The sequence below is a fragment of the Gadus macrocephalus genome, chromosome 11 (assembly GCF_031168955.1).
Source record: "Gadus macrocephalus chromosome 11, ASM3116895v1".
Lineage (NCBI taxonomy): Eukaryota > Metazoa > Chordata > Actinopteri > Gadiformes > Gadidae > Gadus > Gadus macrocephalus.
The window spans coordinates 6,647,060-6,659,784 of record NC_082392.1 but is presented as its reverse complement, the minus strand read 5'-3'; the positions used below and the strand labels follow the sequence as shown (position 1 = coordinate 6,659,784).

General features: G+C 48.6%; 1 protein-coding gene across 3 annotated transcripts in view; it reads right to left on the bottom strand.

Annotated features, from left to right (window-relative positions):
* Positions 1–1,817: 1,817 nt before the first annotated feature.
* nphs1 (NPHS1 adhesion molecule, nephrin) overlaps positions 1,818–12,725 on the bottom strand; it is an 11,766-nt gene continuing 858 nt past the window's right edge. The window contains exons 2-12 of one of the 3 annotated variants that reach the window (XM_060064287.1): positions 12,175–12,330; positions 11,524–11,675; positions 8,983–9,094; positions 8,704–8,882; positions 8,308–8,358; positions 7,990–8,103; positions 7,258–7,318; positions 6,575–6,707; positions 4,087–4,162; positions 2,729–2,868; positions 1,818–2,254 (exon numbers count right to left, since the gene is read on the bottom strand). In XM_060064287.1, coding sequence (XP_059920270.1) covers positions 2,162–2,254; positions 2,729–2,868; positions 4,087–4,162; positions 6,575–6,707; positions 7,258–7,318; positions 7,990–8,103; positions 8,308–8,358; positions 8,704–8,882; positions 8,983–9,094; positions 11,524–11,675; positions 12,175–12,194 — 1,131 coding nt within the window. In that variant the 5' untranslated portion in view covers positions 12,195–12,330 and the 3' untranslated portion in view covers positions 1,818–2,161. Of the gene's footprint in view, positions 2,255–2,728; positions 2,869–4,062; positions 4,163–6,574; positions 6,708–7,257; positions 7,319–7,989; positions 8,104–8,307; positions 8,359–8,703; positions 8,883–8,982; positions 9,095–11,523; positions 11,676–12,174; positions 12,331–12,725 lie in introns of all 3 variants that reach the window. The other 2 variants (XM_060064286.1, XM_060064285.1) reach the window with 2 other exon arrangements.

The window sequence follows — 12,725 nt, the reverse complement described above, 5'->3', positions numbered from 1 at the left end:
AAAGAGATAGACAGATAGAGACAGACAGAGAGAGAGAGACACTGAGAGAGAGAAAGATAGTGAGAAAAAGAGAGAGAGAAATAGAGTGTGACAGAGATACAGAGAGAGAGATTGAGACAGAGACAGAAAGAGAAAGAGATAGACAGAGAGAGACAGACAGAGAGAGAGACAAAGATAGTGAGAAAAAAGAGAGAGAAATAGAGTGTGACAGAGATACAGAGAGAGAAAGAGAGAGAGATTGAGACAGAGATACAGTGAAAAAGATACAGATACACAGAGCGAGAGAGACAGAGACAGAGAGAGCGTTACAATGGACGTTGACATACAGTATTGAGCTGTCAACACTTCAATTGAGTGCAGAGCCGCAGCGACGTCGTGGCAGACGTGCGGGTACAACAAGCCACGGCACCAGTGCGGCACTCACTTCTGACAGGAAGTTAAACAATCGCGGGGTAATGAGACAAACAGGTCTTGGCAGCCGTGATGGAGAAGAGCAGCTCTAATTGAGAGAAAGATTCATCTCCCCGCATCAGAACCTGCAGAGGAACGCAACAGTGCTGATGTTTGGTTTTGTCACATGGTTTTTATGTTTTCCCCAAACATTAACGCTGTCATAGAAATTGTTGTTGTTCCGTCGATTTTTTTATTTCACAACTTCCTACAGGAGTCAACATCAGTTTCAGCCGGTCTGCTCTGAATGACATGTCGCAGGGCTCCGGCAGAGGAATCAGTGGGAGTCTAAGAAACAGAACAATCCACTGCAACTCCGAGCCCGCCTCATTAAAACGGAAGCTCTCTTTCGTTTTGTGCCACTTTGATTTGGTTAAATAAACCGTGCATTATTTAGTGTTCCCCAATTCCTCTGTTTGTTCACGTGATTAGCGAACGGCGTCGACGCGCCGCAGTGAAGAGGAAGCGTTGAATTAGGGCGTGTGTTGGTTCAGGTTGAGATAGACGATGACTAAAGGAAGTTGTGTTCTCGAGTTTCCTGTCTGACATACACCCACGCAGATGTATGCATGCGGGCACACACACACACACACACACACACACACACACACACACACACACACACACACACACACACACACACACACACACACACATCGACACACACACAAACAAACACACACACGCGCATACAAACATACACGCACATACACACACTCTCACACACACACACACACACACACACACACACACACACACACACACACACACACACACACACATACACACACACACACCTCATCAGTTGACATCAACTGTCTGAGAGAAAGCTCAGGATATCACTTGGTTTCCAAACACACAGAATAAGACTTGCAGCAACTGTTGAACATACATTCAGCTAACAGCAGAGGAATGCGTGGGATCAGACTAAAGCCTGGTGATTCAGAAAGGAAACGCTGTTGTCCATTCCCCTAGCGTCAGAGCAACGCGTCAGTGCCACATCCATACCACCAATCAGGAACCGTTTGGCCTCAGGCGCGATGGACGCAGAAATGATGACAATGCTCTGGTGATGACTAAACTTGGGGTCTCTTTTGGAATGACTCATTGAGGACAATATATATCGATATATATATATCGATATATATATATATATATATATATATATATATATCTTTGCTCTTGTGTGTGTGGGTTCGTGTGTGCTCTTGTGTGTGGGTGTGTGTGTGTGTGTGTGTGTGTGTGTGTGTGTGTGTGTGTGTGTGTGTGTGTGTGTGTGTGTATTTGTCTGTGCATGGAGGGAGTGTGTGTGAGTGAGGTTTGAAGATGAGATTGGTGGCTAGCTGGAGAGAGTTCAAGATCCCTGCACCTTTTTAATATCCCTTTATTCAGCTGAGGAGGGAAATCTAGTTGGTAAATACAAAAAGGAACATATGATATTTGAAACTCAGCAATAGACAAAGGTAAATATGAGAACTAGGATAGATGTTTGAGAGTGAAGTGCATGACTATTTTCAACTAATACAACATTATAAAAGCTGTTTCAGAGAATTGGCATTAAACATGCATATGAATAATATGCATATAAATTAAGTGCGTGATCTATTTCCAAGAGAAAAAATAAACATACAAATATCGTATTGTACAATACTCTGCCTTTATTGACAAATCGACACTGCATTATAATACTTCACTGAGTAATGAGTCAACATTAGACCAGCTCCCCTCGGAGTTCAAAGGGCAATTCATAATCCCTGGAGGTCAACCCGTCGTCAGCCGGCCTACGCAGTCCTCTGCTCCCCTGCTGAGAGACAGACAGGTCGGCCCAGGTTAGTGTCCTACCCCTACGAGCAGACAGACAGTTATCCCCTCTTACCCCTAAGAGCAGACAGACAGTTACCAGCTCTTACGTTCTCCTATGACCAGACAGACAGTTATCACCTTCAACCCCTAAGACAAGACAGACAGCCATCCCCTCCTACCACTACGAGCAGACAGACAGTTATCACCTCCTACCCCTACGACAGTAGGGGTAGGAGGTGAAAAAACTGTCTACCCCGATAGACAGTTTTAGGCTTCTATGTTATCCAATGACCAGATAGACAGTTATTAGCTCCTATGTTCTCCTATGACCAGACAGACAGCTATCACCACTATGATTGCCGGACCGCTACCCGCGAATCGTCAAGGGTTCTGGTTCAGTTCTGGTATTGACTTGAGACAGTCTAGAGGGTTCTGGTACTGACCTGAGGACAGCCTGGAGGGTTCTGGTACTGACCTGAGGACAGCCTGGAGGGTCCGGTGGATGAAACAAGGCGGGGGTCTCTGGCACATCCGGTCTCCAACCAAACTCTCTCACCGTCTCATACTCATGACCAGGAGGCTCACCGGGATAGTGCACGGGATAGTGCACGTGATCTGGGAGAAAGAAAGTTGGCAGCGGTGAGAACACACTGAGATGTCTCACCAGACCTATAGTGAGTGGACTCACCATGGCTATTGTGAGTTGTCCTACAGTGAGTTGACTCACCAGTCCGATAGTGAGTTGACTCACCAGGCCTATAGTGAGTTGACTCACCAGTCCTATAGTGAGTTGACTCACCAGTCCTATAGTGAGTTGACTCACCAGGCCTATAGTGAGTTGACTCACCAGTCCTATAGTGAGTTGACTCACCAGTCCGATAGTGAGTTGACTCACCAGGCCTATAGTGAGTTGACTCACCATGGCTATAGTGAGTTGACTCACCATGGCTATAGTGAGTTGTCCTACAGTGAGTTGTCTCACCAGTCCTACAGTGTGCTGTCTCACCAGACCTATAGTGAGTTGTATCACCAGGCCTATAGTGAGTTGTCTTATAGTGTGTTGCCTCACCAGTCCTACAGTGAGTTGTGCTGTCTCACCAGTCCTACAGTGAGTTGTGTTGTCTCATCAGGCCTATAGTGTATTGTGTTGTCTCACCAGGCCTATAGTGAGTTGTGCTGTCTCACCAGTCCTACAGTGAGTTGTGTTGTCTCATCAGGCCTATAGTGTATTGTGTTGTCTCACCAGGCCTATAGTGTGTTGTGTTGTCTCACCAGTCCTACATTGTGTTGTGTTGTCTCACCAGTCCTATAGTGAGTTGTGTTGTCTCACTCGTCCTATAGTGAGTTGTCCTATAGTGAGTGGTCTCACCAGACCTATAGTGAGTTGTCTCTCCAGGCCTATAGTTATTTGTTTCACCAGGTCTATCTATAGTCAGTTGTCTCTCCAGGCCTATAGCTATTTGTTTCACCAGGTCTATCTATAGTCAGTTGTCTCTCCAGGCCTATAGCTATTTGTTTCACCAGGTCTATCTATAGTCAGTTGTCTCTCCAGGCCTATAGCTATTTGTTTCACCAGGTCTATCTATAGTGGGTTGTCTCTCCAGGCCTATAGCTAGTTGTTTCACCAGGTCTATCTATAGTCAGTTGTCTCTCCAGGCCTATAGCTATTTGTTTCACCAGGTCTATCTATAGTGGGTTGTCTCTCCAGGCCTATAGCTATTTGTTTCACCAGGTCTATCTATAGTGGGTTGTCTCTCCAGGCCTAAAGCTAGTTGTTTCACCAGGTCTATCTATAGTGAGTTGTCTCACCAGTCCTGTAGTGTGCAGTCTCACCCGGCCTGTGCGTCTCCTCAGCGTAGGGTTGGAGCTGTGGACGATAGTCTCTTAAAGGGTAATAGTTTTGACTCTCCTGTAATGCCAGAGAAAAATAACATGAGGTTTGTACGAACGATGCGTCGCATAACTATTCACACATTATTATATACAGTTTCGCTATGTATAGTGTGATATTATCTATCGATGCATATATCTTCAACAGGAGGTTTAACCACTCGCATTTACGATCGTCATTTCAATCTGCACACTTGTGTTTATAGCGGTGCCTGTAAAACCTTGAGTCACCTTCTCTCGCACCACTGCCCCGGACTACATGAGGCCCGTTCCATAATAAAAAGGAACACGACCCCCTCGATCTAATCCTCGTGTCAAAACGACCGCTTACCGCCCTGTGACACAAACACATGCAGCGCTCGGCTTTGTTCTGTGCTCCACTTGGAGAGGGGCGGCCGGGCTTATGTCTCCAAATATCAATCAATACCTGGGATGGAGACGCCAGCGGACATCTGGCGATCAGATAGTATTTGTGGTCAACTCGGTTTCATCAGGCCAGCACGATGGTCGCGACTTATGCCAGAGAAATAAACCGATCATACAACCGTTGATTGTATCAAGATTAAAAAACAAATCTGTTGATGCACCAGGCCCAACATGGTCGCAGGTTTTAGTTCTGTACCCCCAACATGGTCAATTGGTTATTGTTTTTCTGTAGTTTCACTATAGAGCAGTGGTTCTTCAATGGGGGTACGCGTACCCGTAAGGGTACTTTGGGGTACTGCAGGGGGTACTCAGAAAATGAAAAGCTAACTGTACAAAATGTTTCTCCCTGAGCAACTTTAAAATTCTGAAAGCTAGATCAATAGAAAATCTGGAAAATGGGCAAATGGTTGAAACGTTGCTCTTTCAATGTTCATGTTTACACTGCAAAATAGAGCGCACATACATTATTGAAGTTCATCTCCCAAAAATAAATTATACCGGTGAAGGGGGTAGCAAAAATAATATCTTAAAGGGGGTACACTAGTATAAAAAAAGTGTGAGAACCACTGCTACAGAGGACAGGCGGAGACGTAGGAATCATGGTTCACGTTACGTTGTTCATTAACAGAAAGGTCAGGTCCAGGACTCGTAGAATCGTAAGAAACGTTGGCACAGCACGGCAACGTTTGAGATCCATTTGCACTTTGCTTGACAACGCCTCTACGAGAAACGATGTCCAGACGACAACATACATCACTACAATCTAGGTGACCTACATCCCCTGTGGTGGCCGTTTAGACAACGGTTGTCTACATCTTGGGTAATCTCCCGTCCAGTCTCGATCTCACAACCTCAATTTCACCAGCCGTCTATTCGTGATTTGATCTGAGATTTCAAAACCCTCGCATAAACATGGCCTCTGTCGCAACACGAGACGTCTCGGATCAAAGTTCCACTTGAAGTGACTCAAAATAAAAAATGAATCAAAACAAAGATCATGAAGATCAAGTTCCATTTTAGAGTTTACCCCCTCACCCCCCAACGGCCCTTTCCAACGCCAGACCTGCCAACACAGAACAGTCAACGTTTCATTAAAGCCCTCCTCTCCGGCACTCTGTCCAGACACAGCTCACACAACATTTTCCTTCAAGACTCAAATCCTTGCTGGCCTTTTACAAAGCACAAGATGATGGCTTGACAGCGACTGGGGTGCGAAGCGCATGCTAATGGTGAGTTATTGATCTGAATAACTTTTTCAGTGTTTTTTTTGCAATCTGCTAATCCTTCCTTTTTTTGTGAGGTCTATGTCCTTCACTAGTAAGGCCTCGATCCTCTACTCTTTAGGCCTACGTCCTCCACTAGTTAGGCCTACGCTAGTTAGGCCTTCGTCCTCCACTAGTTAGGCCTTCATCCTCCACTAGTTAAGCCTACGTCCTCCACTAGTTAGGCCTTCGTCCTCCACTAGCTAGACCTCCACTAGTTAGTCCTAGATCCTCAACTAGTTAGGCCTCAACTAGTTAGTCCTAGATCCTCCACTAGTTAGGCCTCCACTAGTTAGGCATACGTCCTCCACTAGTTAGGCCTCCACTAGTTAGGCATACGTCCTCCACTAGTTAGGCATACGTCCTCCACTAGTTAGGCCTAGGTCCTCCACTAGTTAGGCCTCCACTAGTTAGTCCTAGATCCTCCACTAGTTAGGCCTCCACTAGTTAGTCCTAGATCCTCCACTAGTTAGGCCTCCACTAGTTAGGCATACATCCTCCACTAGTTAGGCATACGTCCTCCACTAGTTAGGCCTACGTCCTCCACTAGTTAGGCCTACGTCCTCCGCTAGTTAGGCCTACGTCCACCACTAGTTAGGCCTACGTCCACCACTAGCTAGGCCTACGTCCTCCGCTAGTTAGGCCTACGTCCACCACTAGTTAGGCCTACATCCCCCTGCCCATTGTCTGTGTATTGACACGTTATCCACTGTGTAACCCGTGTTATGAACCCTAACCCTCACCGCGCCATAGCTCTCGTAGACGTTGCTCTGCGTCTCGGATCCAGAGTCGGTGATGAGCGTCCGCCTGGCGGCGGCGTTGATCTTCTCCCGGCTCTCGTAGCGCCCGGAGCCGTCCCCCGCGGTGCCCCCAGACCTGCAGAGAGGAGGGGTAAGCCGTGAGTTCCTTCCCTTCACAGCCTCCTCCACACTCCTCCACCCCTTCCTCATTTTCTCACTTCGACTTTCCTTTCCTTTCCCTTTTTCTCACTTCCTACTTTTGCGGCCACTCGTCCACCTCAAGATATCATGGCTCGAACAACATACGCAATGCAATAATGTAGTGCAGATCTATGCTTCCCTGTTCTATGTCTTTAGGTTACTCATTATTAATATCATATAATAAAGAAGTACAGATCTTTGTTACCCTGTTCTATGTCTTTAGGATGCTCGTTATGTAATAGTGTAATACAGATCCATGTTACCCCGTTCTATGATTTAGGTAATATAATGTTAATATAATATTCTACATATGTAATAGAGATCTATGCTATGTCGTTTCTACGTCTTCAGGTAATATAATACTAATATCATGTCATGCATAACACATGTTAGGGATGCTGATGCCTCCCTCCTCTAATGAGGCTCTGGGTCAGCCGTCAAGGTTACCATGTCTTCATCAGTCCTCCAGCAGAACATTGACTCACCCGGCCGCCTCGCTCTTTTTCTCATCCAACACACTGCTCTGGTCCGACGTTGTGCTTCTCCCTGGAGGACATCAGAAGCCCGGAACCAGGAATCAGGGAGCAGGGACAAGGAACAGATACCGGGAACCATGGACCAGGAGTCAGGGATCAGGACCCAGGAACAGAGACCAGACACCAGGAACATAAACCAGTGACAGGGAGCGAACCCGGGGACCATGAACCAGATACCAGGAACAGAGACCAGACACCAGGAACATAAACCAGTGACAGGGAGCGAACCCGGGGACCATGAACCAGATACCAGGAACAGAGACCAGGAACAGAGACCAAGAACCCGGCCCCAGGAGTCATAAGCCAGGAAGCAAGAACCACGGAGAAAGACCGTCAGAACTTTCAACATAAAGACCTACAGATCCACGTGTCACTCAGGAGAAACACACACACACACATACTCACACACACAAACACTCACACGCACAATTCTAAGCAGCCGAGAGCGGGACATTAAACTAACAGATGAGAAGACGGGGAGATAAACAGCTGATCCAACCGATGCCAAGGGCACGCCTAGAGACGGAGGGTGAGAGTTGAGGAGCAGAGTGAGGGGGTGGAGAGGCGGGGTGAGAGGGCGGGGTGGTGATGGCGGAGGCGGGGTGGTGGAAGTGACAGCTCATTTGAGATTCAAAGTCACCTCGTTATAGATCGTCCGCGGCACCGGGACGGCCCACCTACCAGTGTGCAGGCGCCTCTGTCTCCATCTCCAGCCCAGGACGCAGCCCACCGCGTTGGAGGCCAGCAGGACCACGGCCACAGCGCTCAGCGTCGAGGTCAGGTACATCGGGATGCCTGATGGGAAAAATAAGAGATTTGTGAATGCTAAATGGAGTGCATTTATACAGTGCTTTTCTAACCAGTGGCCACTCGAAGCGCTTTACAATATTGCCTAACATTCATACACACATTCATACAACTGTCTCGGGTGTCTGTGCATACAGGAAGGTGCTGAGCTCCATCAGGGCCCAGCCTTGGCCCGCTGTATCCAGCACTTACCAGAAGGTCCTGTGTCTTCACCTGAGCCAGCCCGGTCCTCCACAAACCAATCTGGAGAAGGAGACATAAGGCAGCGTGAACACCTGACGGACTCCTGCTCACCACCACCAAGTCGCACTTATTGTATGTTGTACGTCCTCACTCTTAAAAAAATAGCACTTAGCATTGTGTAGCATCCTATCCTTTGTTGTAGACAGGGAATGGATTAACCTAGCGATTGTAAGTGCTTGGCACTTGGTTCTATGAAGATCCGTACTGTACCGACAGATATAATGTTGTTTCTGTTGTTTCTGACAAATGTCCTTAATGTTAGTTGCTTTGGATAAAAGCTACTGCTAAATGAAAATGTAAACGTCATTCAACGAGCAGCGTTGACCAGAGAGTGTCTCCTCTGACCGTCGGTGGTGGCGACCAGCGACGCTGCGTCCTCGTAGCCGCTCTCTCCGATGGCGTTCAGGGCGGCGATGGAGAAGTTGTAGGTGGTGCCCGGCGCCAGGTTGGTGACGGTGTACACGGCGGTGGACAGAGGGAAGACGTCCACGTAGGTGAAGCTGTCGCTGTGGGGCCCCCGGTACCTGTCAATCAGAGGCCTCGTCAGTGTCACTCGCCCCCCCCCTGTGGCGGTCGTCATTGTTGTGTTGTCGTTGTTTATTTGTATAACGGATGGGAGATGACCTTATACGGTAGCTCTGGGCCAGACCTCCGTTGAAGCCCGGGATCCACTCCAGGGTGACGGAGCTGTAGGAGACCCCCACCAGGCCCACGGACGAGGGGGGGTCCGGGTGGTCTGGGGTCGGAGGAGAGGGGATGAAGGGGAAAGGACATTGATACAATGAGTCGTCGACATGCATTCACTATGTCATCCAAATGCATTCACTGTGTCATCCAGATGCATTCACTGTGTCATCCATATGCATTCACTGTGTTATCCACATGCATTCACTGGGTCATCCACGTGCATTCACTGGGTCATCCACATGCATTCACTGGGTCATCCACATGCATTCACTGAAGAGTCCACATGCATTCACTGGGTCATACACATGCATTCATTGTGTCGGACACATGCATTCACTGTGTCAACCACATGCATTCACTGGGTCATCCACATGCATTCACTGTGTCATCACCATGCATTTACTGTGTCATCACCATGCATTGACTGTGTCATCCAAATGCATTCACTGTGTCATCCATATGCATTCACTGTGTCATCCACAGGGATTCTCCGTGTCATCCACATGCATTCTCTGTCTCATCCACATGCATTGACTGTCTCATCCACATGCATTGACTGTCTCATCCACATGCATTCACTGGCTCATCCACATGCATTCACTGGGTCATCCACATGCATTCATGATTCACAACCAGACCACTCTTCATGGCTTTGGGGTCATCACTCAACAAACATATTTTAGATAGATATATAGATAGATAAATAGAGATGGATTAGAGAGCGAGAGAGAGAGAGGGAGAAATAGAGAGAAAGATGCATACATATCAAACATATAAAACATATCTGTTTTTGTGGAAGAGGCAACAGGTAAACCTTGTGTGTGTGTGTGTGTGTGTGTGTGTGTGTGTGTGTGTGTGTGTGTGTGTGTGTGTGTGTGTGTGTGTGTGTGTGTGTGTGTGTGTGTGTGTGTGTGTGTGTGTGTGTGTGTGTGTGTGTGTGTGTGTGTGTGTGCACGTGTGTGTGGGAAGGTAGTTGTGGGTGAGAAGATGCTTTTACGGCCATGAGTGGAGGAGCGAGAGGTCACCTCTGGGCGCTACAGCCTCCACATCAAATGCTTTCAAATAGCAGCCCCCTCATAAAGCTGAGGTCAGGAGGTCAGGGGGTCAAGAGGTCAGCCCTATTCGGTTCTTGAGCCGGTTCCATCTCGAATAGAACCAAACAGGGAAATAAGGTATGAAGAGCTCTCTCCTCTCTGATAAGAACTAAGATCCCTCTGCTCTTAGATCAGAGAAGTGGTAGGAGCTCTGTCCTCTCACACGAGAAGAGCTCTCTCCCATCGTTAGAACAGTAAGTAGGAAGAGCTCTCTCCTCTTAGATTCGAGAGGTAAGAAGAGCTCTCTCCTCTTACATTAGAGAGGTAAGAAGAGCTCTCTCCTCTTAGATGAGAGAGGTAAGAAGAGCTCTCTCCTCTTACATTAGAGAGGTAAGAAGAGCCCTCTCCTCTGATCAGAGAAGAAGGAACAGCTCTCTCCTCTCTGATAAGAAAGCGTGTCCAATGTATTATCGCTGCACCACGTCCAGTTACTGATGAATATTCTGCATCATTCATAAATAAATCAAATAACGGGGCGAACATCTTGGATTTGATTTCATGCTTCTTATACATGGTAAACACTAAATGGTCCCGGCGACGCCTGTGAGAAGAGAGAGAGAGAAAGGGCCTGCATTAATGATGGTGGTGGTGGGGGTGGTGGTGGTGGTGGTGGTGGTGGTGGTGGTGGGAGTGGTGGTGGGAGTGGAGGTGGGAGTGGTGGTGGTGGTGGTGGTGGTGGAGGTGGTGGTGGTGGTGGTGGTGGTGGTGGAGGTGGTGGTGGTGGTGGTGGTGGTGGTGGTGGTGGAGGTGGTGGAGGTGGGGGTGGTGGAGGTGGTGGAGGTGGGGGTGGTGGTGGTGGAGGTGGGGGTGGTGGAGGTGGTGGTGGTGGAGGTGGGGGTGGTGGTGGTGGAGGTGGGGGTGGTGGAGGTGGAGGTGGGGGTGGTGGAGGTGGGGGTGGTGGAGGTGGTGGTGGTGGTGGTGGAGGTGGGGGTGGTGGTGGTGGAGGTGGGGGTGGTGGAGGTGGAGGTGGGGGTGGTGGTGGTGGTGGTGGTGGTGGGGGTGGTGGTGGTGGAGGTGGGGGTGGTGGTGGTGGTGGTGGTGGTGGTGGTGGGGGTGGTGGAGGTGGTGGTGGGGGTGGTGGAGGTGGTGGTTGTGGTGGTAGTAATGTAGCCGGAGGGGCAGGACACGCAGGTACACGCAGGGTGCATATCCCTATAGCAATATCTGAGAGAGTTTACTGGATCGGCAGCGAGTTATCTACACTGTATAATGTTATTGATACATACATTATAGAATATATATGATTTTTATATTTAGGTATGTAAGTATGTGTACATACTGGTGCTGAGTGATGACCAGCTGGATCTGCAGCGAGGCATCTATACTGTATATTTATAGTTATTGATACATATGACATATAATATCTATAGGTATGTGTACGTACTGGTGCTGACCAGCTGTATCTGCAGGCTGTCCTCCCCGAGGGCGTTGCTGGCGTGGCAGGTGAACAGGGCGTAGTCCAGCAGCGCGCTGACGTTCAGCACCACCACCGTGCTGGTGGAGAACGAGCCGTCCCTCACCGTGCGCTCTGCGTACCTGCACACGCATGTACACACACACACACACACACACACACACACACACACACACACACACACACACACACACACACACACACACACACACACACACACACACACAGGTAATCACACATGTGCCCACGCACAAGCACGCAAGCACACGCACACACAGACACACACGCACGCAGGCAGACACACACGTGCACGCAGGCCCAAGAAACACACACCCACACACGTGGGCACATGCACACACACACACACACACACGCACGCAGGCCACACAGGCACACTCACACGCGCACCCAGGCACACACACACACGTACACGAATCCACGCACACACACACACACACACACCTATACACACACACGTACGCACGCACACACAGAAAACAGAGTAAACCTTTTCCTTCCCTTTGATACTTTCAACCGCCAGCCTTCCTGGCCGGTTCCTCCTCCTTGCCAACCCTGCCTTTAATCAACAAAAGGGGAGAACACGTTCATCTCCTTACTGACCGGGGGTTCTCGAAGTCCATTGGCACGTTGTTTTTGTCCCAGGAGAAGCTGACCGGGGGATGCCCTCCGCCCTGCAGAGCACCTCCGCCTCCACGGAGCCGTCCCCCCTGCTGGCCACCTTGCTCCACTGCACCCCCTTCTTGATCTCGGGCCCGACTACAGCAACACAACACATGATTATATGAATATATATATCGAAATAAATGTGTACAGTATATATATTTCTATAGATATGTAAGAAACAGCCATTGATCCATAGCTACGTGCTAACACACATTTAGCATACATTTTTAGAAACTTGTTTTTCATGCATAAAATACAATTGCTGTTGCCATGGTGAGTATGAAGCTCTGAACAAAGCTTACCCACACGCCCCGGTATATACTCATGCAGACACGCACACACAAAAACCTAAACACCGACATACACCACAAAGACACACAGAAACACACCTACACAGACCCACGCACACACACACACACACACACACACACACACACACACACACACACACACACACACACACACACACACACACACACACACACACA